General features: G+C 41.7%; 1 protein-coding gene across 1 annotated transcript in view; it reads left to right on the top strand.

Annotated features, from left to right (window-relative positions):
- Positions 1-6,109, top strand: part of NRIP3 (nuclear receptor interacting protein 3) — a 21,046-nt gene extending 14,937 nt beyond the window's left edge. Inside the window, exons 2-7 of the mRNA XM_003781085.2 lie at positions 790-951; positions 1,419-1,501; positions 3,534-3,673; positions 4,847-4,899; positions 5,013-5,107; positions 5,402-6,109. Coding sequence (XP_003781133.1) covers positions 790-951; positions 1,419-1,501; positions 3,534-3,673; positions 4,847-4,899; positions 5,013-5,107; positions 5,402-5,417 — 549 coding nt within the window. The 3' untranslated portion in view covers positions 5,418-6,109. The remainder of the gene's footprint in view (positions 1-789; positions 952-1,418; positions 1,502-3,533; positions 3,674-4,846; positions 4,900-5,012; positions 5,108-5,401) is intronic.
- Positions 6,110-7,204: the final 1,095 nt, after the last annotated feature.

Here is a 7,204-nt window from a genome sequence, read left to right as displayed (position 1 = left end):
ACAGAGCCTCAAGCTATTGCCCTGGGTAGAGTGCTGTGGCATCACAGCTCACAGCAACTTCCAACTTCTGGGCTCAAGCGATTCTCCTGCCTCAGTTCCCAAGTAGCTGGGACTACAGGCACCCACCACAACGCCTGGCTATTTTTTAGTTGCAGCCGTGATTGTTGTTTGATGGGCCCAGGCTGGATTCAAACCCGCCAGCCAGCTCAGGTGTATATGAGCCACTTGAGCCACAAGTGCCAAGCCAAGCAGCCTTTTCTATAAGGCACTGACTTTCAGTCACCTGAGAAGATACAGAGAAGATCACTTATTCTGGATTGAGACCTCTTTTTCCTTTGAATGCTCTTGTAAGGGGAGGGGAAGGCGGCAAGCCCATGGCAGTCCAAATCACAGGGGTTCCTCCATTTTCTTGACCCACAGAATATTAATTCACTCTATCCACATTTCGCAGTGTCCCACCTTCTTCATTCAGTAAGTGTGGGCTATAGCAAATTGGTTTATAGTACTTCCTCTGACAATACTAGAGAAGTGTCCACTTAAAGGATGAATAAATAAAAAGCAAAGGTAGAATTCTTTTTTTTTTTTTGCAATTTTTGGCTGGGGCCGGGTTTGAAGCTGCCACCTCTGGTATATGGGGCTGGTACCCTACTCCTTTGAGCCACAGGCACCACCGCAAATGTAGAATTCTATTTTGTGAGGCTTCTTCATTATTTCTATGGTATCTGAGGGACTATGGGACAGGGAGGATGTGGCCTGTCACTAAGAAGCCTCTGTTTTCTATTCCTCAAGCAACCTCATAATATCCTGCAGAGGCGCCTCATGGAAACCAACCTGTCAAAGCTTCGAAGCAGTCGTGTCCCTTGGGCCTCCAAGACCAACAAACTCAATCAGGCTAAGTCTGAGGGACTAAAGAAGTCTGAGGATGATGACATGATTTTGGTTTCTTGCCAGGTAATGATCTTAGAATAGCTTTTACAGGGTTTTCTGGAAAGAAAGATTTCAGGTCCTTTATAATCCTAATAGTGGGGCCCTCTCTTCTATAAAGTGTGGGTTTTATTATGAAATTCATAACTGAATTTTAAAGGGATACTTCTTGCAACACTGGAAGTGTATGGATATTTTGTATGCTTGTGCATCTTTATGGACCATAGCTCTCATCTTACTTACAAAGGGTATGTGATTTTTAAACAAAGATGAAGAGCTACTTGGTATGTAGAATGAAACTTCCAACATCCTTTGGGATTTTCTGTCAGTCCTGAATTCATCAGGAAGAAGAGCCAATCAAAGGCAGATTTACCAACCCATAAATTGGAAGGATGCAACCCTGCCTTTTATGTGGCATCTGCTGCTTACTCTCTGTATCTCTCTTCTATTTTCCTTCTATGGCTTCTATTGAACAGTACATTCCTTCCCTACAGTGCGCTGGAAAGGATATGAAAGCCTTGGTTGACACAGGCTGTCAATATAATCTCATCTCTTCAGCCTGTGTGGACAGATTGGGGTAAGTAGCTAATTGTGCTGGGTGGTAGTCAGATGTGAATGCCCTCCTTGCTTCATCTATTTCAAGGTTAGAGTTGGTGAGTATCTCCACAGAGGCTCAAAGAGAATCATGCAAAGCTCAGATTCAGCTGAAACCAGAGTCCCTAGTAGAGGGGGTGGGTTGTCAGAGAGCTAGAAGCAATCAGTAAGCCAGGGAAGCCCTCGGCATTCTGTTAACTCTCACCTTTTAAGTTTTGACCAAAGACCTCTGGACTCTGGAATGATAAAGCAAGAGATCCATGGCTCATTATATGTCCTGCGTTGATCCATCAAGACAGCAAATTAGAATGAGTTGTCCTGTTATGTACCCTAGATGAGTAAAAGCAAGGATATAGTTGGCCTCAGCTTATTCAAGAGTCCTTCTGGAGGACACACTGCCTGTCCCCAAGAAATATCAGTCATAAATGAGAATAAGGCTATAATTGCTGTTGGCATCATAAGTATGATTTATCAATAGTTTTTTAGTGCCTTTCCTCTCTGTAAAGAACTTGTAAAATTGGGTACAATTAACACTATCTGAGTGATAGACACACTTATAATCATGACTCAAGAATCACAAAACCAGTCCATATAACTAAAAACATTTGTACTCCCTCAGTATTTTGAAATTTAAAAAGAGAACTTGTAAAATTGGATCCTATTGCTGCCCCTGCTAGGGATTGAGTGTGAGGCAGACACCTAGCAGCTGGAATTGGGTTTTCCCTCTTTAATCCAGGAAAGCCATTTTGTATCTTACCTCTTTTTTTCTAGACCTCTACTTTTATTTCTTTCCTTTTTCCTACTTTTTCCTATAAAGGTTCAGATAGGCCTGAGATCTAGTTCAGAATCAGTTGGATCAACCCAATTATCATTTTCTATATCTCTAGCCCTAAATACAATAAATCATTCCCCAGCCAAATTTCTGTAATGAAACAATCACTAAGATAGATATAGTGGTCCATTCTGAGCTACATTCAAGACATCCATGGTCTTAGGAAGGGTTTACACAGAGCTTCATTTGTATTACAAGTGACCCCTGCCACAAAATCTGTTACCCTGACCTCACCCCTCACCACCACTATGACACTTTCAAGTTGGCTCTGTGGATTTTGTACATTTATGATGGTGGGGAAAGTCCAGGACTGAGGTATTCTTATGGGAAGAATCCTGAATGTTACTTGGTGAAGAAATGAGGTACGGTGCAACATGATGGTTCCAAAAAGACTAAATAATGTCCTGGTGCATCATTAGGCAGCATACTGCTATGATTCCAAAGGAATTAATAACCATCTGTAAAACTGCAATTATTTTTCTATTGGATGCGCTGTTAACAGCAAAAGAGAGGAAAGGAAGAAATCAGAAGTACTGGCACAGAAAGTCCATAATTAAGTATTTATCCACCAACCCATAATAGCTTGGGTACTAGCTATTCCAATCAGCTTACATAACTGTGTAAAATGTTGGTGCTGTTTCTTTCCTTCCTTCCCTGCACAGACAAATTAATGCGGATTTTTTCTATGATATTCCTTGCTGATACCAATAACAATGCATTTTCCAAATAAGTTCTTGCCTCCACTAACATAGCCTAAGACATACTAATGAGGAGAGACTGAAATAGAAAGGATAAAGAGAAAATTAGACATTGAATCTCCTAAAATTAAGATTAACCTGCCCTCTCTGTTATCTGTTACCCACAGATAGGTAAAAGTACATGCTAACTAAGCTGCCTCACTCAGAGGGAGGGATGTTTTGATGCAGAATGTGGCAGTTCTTCCCTTTCACCAATGCAGAAAACGACATAAGCTTTTGAGGACAGGATGAGTCTTTATTGTTTTTATATCCCCCAGCACGTTTAGGGCAAAGTGCTGAAACAAGTAGGGTGGCTAGTACTTGTTGGGTAAATTAATCCCTGGAAATCCTTGGAGAGTTCCAGTTGTGGGTCAGAAGGTAGTCATTGTCAGATTCTATCAGAAACCTCTACCAAGGAAATTTTAGTATCTTTCTTTCTGGTGCAGACTCAAGGAACATGTCAGATCTCATAAGCATGATGGAGAAAAGCTTTCTCTACCCCGGCATCTTAAAGTAGTGGGCCAGATTGAGCACCTAGTGATTACACTGGGTTCCCTCCGCCTGGACTGCCCAGCAGCTGTGGTTGGTGAGTAGAATAGGGGACTGGACTTATGGTCCCTAATGTAAACTTCCCCTAACAAAGCCTCATGAGATCTCATGTCTGTAAATGTTGGATTTTTCAAAATGATTCCCATTATTCTGTACTATAGATCTTGTCCCAATTTTTGCCCTCTAAAGTACTAGATGGGCCCTGAGCTATATTCAAGACATGCTGAGAATCAATCAGGAAAAAAAAGTATGGAGCTCTGATAAAAAATTAAAAGAGCAAGAAAACAAACATTTTTTGTGTACAGGTGAAAATGTCCCCCTGAGAGCTTTCCATTAGCTAGTTAGTGGCAGAGGGCAAGATCCTCTTATTTCTTTGCCACATATCCCATGATAATTTCCCACCTCCTCCCACATTTCTCCTCATATATTCTATTCTAGACTACCCAAAGTTAGTGGGGTTTACCTAAAGGCCTTTGTCCTTTAAAGACCTGGGTTTGGGCTGGATGCAGTAGCTCCCACAGGTAGGGAGGGTCCCATAAGCTTAGGAGTTTAAGACCACCCTGAGAAAGAACAAGACCCCATCTCTACTAAAAATAGAAAAACTAGCTGGCCTTTGTGGTGGGTGCCTGTAGTCCCAGCTACTCAGCAGGAGGCTGAGGTAGGAGGATCACTTAAGCCCAAGAGTTTGAGCTATGGTGATGCCCCAGTGCTCTAGCTGGGGTGACAGAGTAAGACTGCATCTCAAAAAAAAATTTTTTTAAAAGACCTGGGTTTGAGTCTTATAGCTTTAATGATCTGGAAAAATTACTTAATATACCAGATGCTCAACAGATGTTTATTGGATGGATTGGTGGATGAATGGAACTTAAAGATGATGAGGCTGATTTTTAGAGCAAGGATAGAAATGGCTGAATCAGGGAGGGGGGGGGAATGGGTGGAGGGAGGGAGATTCAAGGGTTCACTTCTGTGGTTTATCTTACAAGGGTACAAGTGAATCTTTCTATGAGTAGAATATGAACGTTTTAACACAATAACTAAGAAAGTGACATGAAGGCTATGTTAACCAGTTTGATGGAAGTGTTTCGGATTGTGTGTGAAAACACCACACTGTACCCCAGAAGTGCATTAATATACACAGTTACCATTCAATAAAAAAAAAAAAAAAGAAATGGCTGAATCTTAATTTTACTTTGTCTTTTGTTTCTATTAGAGGACAATGAAAAAAACTTGTCCCTTGGTCTACAGACTCTTCGATCCCTGAAGGTAGGATTGACTTTACTTTCCCCTTGATGCTTCCTTTTTGAGGCAGGGATCCTCTCACATGGAGACCTCACAGTGGGATCGTTGACAGTGACCAGTGTTTCTCCTATTTTCAGTGTATCATAAACTTGGATAAGCAGCGGCTGATCATGGGGAAGACAGACAAGGAAGAAATCCCTTTTGTGGAGACATTTTCTTTGAAGGAAGACAAGTGAGTATCCAAATGGGTCAGGTCAAGTCACATTTATTTGTTAAGAGCTGGGGGGTTCTCAGACAGGATATAGAGTGGCTCCTGTCTTTCAATCATACCATAAGTCCTTGCCTCCCCACCCCTAGAGTTCATCATCCCACAAAACTCTGCAGCCCACATTTCAGAATGAGTAGTGATGAGACCACACAGATTGGTGGGGAAAATGAGTAGTTTTTAAAGCAAAATTGTACTTGCCTTCAGCTTAACTTCTTTGAATTTAGTATCATTTCTTCTGATATTTCTTTCTCATTACAGCACTTCAGAAGCATAACTACAGCCCTGAGCATGTCTGCACATGTGCACACACACCAGGTTGACAGAATGAGAAAACTGGGTTTGAACCAAATGCTGCAGCAACTTGCTGTGGACCAAGTCCTTCCCTCTAATAGAAGCTCCAGGGGCTCCTTCCCACTAAGACTTCTGTAGACTATAGTCTGTGCTTAGAGATCTTGTCTGGTTATAGGCATTGTTTTTTACTCCTTTAATCCTTTAATTTATAGACCCTTTTTGACACTGCCAGGTCTCACTTGTGGCCCATTTCTCTGCTTCTTCCAGGAATTTGCTTTTATTAGCCAAGTATAGGGGCTGCCAGGTTATTTTACTCCATACACTTGCTTCCTTTCCTATAGCTAAGTGTATAATAAATAGGAACCTGACCTTTACCTCCCTTCCTCTGTTCCAGAGAGGTGCAAGATACCTATGTCTTGGAATTAGAATTTTTTCTAATTTATTCATTGACTTATCAGTCAAGTATTAATTGATCTGAGAGATCCCAATCCCAGAGAGATCATCTAGCTCAGCTCTTTCCTTAAATGTCCAAAGAGGCAAGGGAATTGTCTAAGTTTATATATTAGGTCAGTGCCAGAAGGCATCTAGAATCCCATGTTGACTTCTAAGCCAAGGCTCCCATGCTGCCTCATTTGTCTTCAAGCCTTAACAGGAGGGCAAAAGGTGAGAGTGAGTAAAAGGAAAAAAAAGGCAAAGTAGGAGAAGAGTATGTTTTAGAGATGGATCCTAGCACGATCTTAGTAGCCCTTTCTCTTGTGTGCCAAACCTACTAAAAATTCCCTGGCCCCAAATTGTCACATTTAGGCCCTAATATTGGTTCCTAAAAATGTAAGTAAAAAATTGAAATAGTCTCTCACTGTGAACTTGTAGAAGAGGAAGGGAAGGGTACCACAGAAAAGAGGAATATTAATCCCTCTCCAAGATGCAGTTGAAAGCTTCAGTAAAATAATCTGGGCATCACTGTTAGACATTCCTTACCCCCAAGATCCAGTCAGTATTTCTGCCTATCCTATTGGGTGTCTGCAAAGGACTCAAGTAGCTGCAAACAAGGGTAGGAAAAAGGAGACGAAATAACCCAGAGCAGGGCCAGAACAGAAGGGAGTAGACTGGGTTGAATCAACTGATGGGGAGGCCTACCTGGGGAGACCTTTCTGGGATGGAGGTAGAGAATGAAACTTCCAGGCAGGGAATTGAGGGTTGCTCTATCCTGTACAAAGCAAAGAGGAAGGGAAGGAGCTGAGAATGTTAAGGACAACCTTTAGTAACTGCCCAGTATTTCTGACCCCTCTCAAAGGATTGGGGATATCACATAGGTATTTTTAACCTGTTGGTTGAGGGGTTTCAGCTTAGGCAAACAAATATCTGTAATGGAATTTCCCCTTCAGTTCAGCCATAGACATGCTTGAACAAGTCAGAAAAAATAGCTACCTGTGAATATCATCCCTTTAAGATAATCCCAAGTCTGCCCTTGGTTCATGGCAGTAGTACTTTGAGCTTTGCCAAGTGCCACCAACTATCTCATTTGGTGTTCAGCAAGTACCCCTACCAGATAATTCTTTGGAACTGTAAATGATTTTGACCTCACAGAAGCTCCCTAAAGACTAGGAACTCAAAGACTGCCATTTGAACAACTAGGCAGCTGTACTACAATTAGTTGTGCCTGAGTTATTCCCTAGGTCACTTTCTTATCAGTCTCTATAAAAGGTAGATGGAAAACTAAACACAGCCATGGTTGAGAGGCCACACCTGAAGCTTAGTATGGGTAATCCC

This window comes from Otolemur garnettii, unplaced genomic scaffold (genome assembly GCF_000181295.1).
Source record: "Otolemur garnettii isolate 467f Iridium unplaced genomic scaffold, OtoGar3 scaffold00001, whole genome shotgun sequence".
Lineage (NCBI taxonomy): Eukaryota > Metazoa > Chordata > Mammalia > Primates > Galagidae > Otolemur > Otolemur garnettii.
The sequence above is the reverse complement of the archived record's forward strand: the minus strand, read 5'-3'. Positions and strand labels throughout refer to the sequence as shown.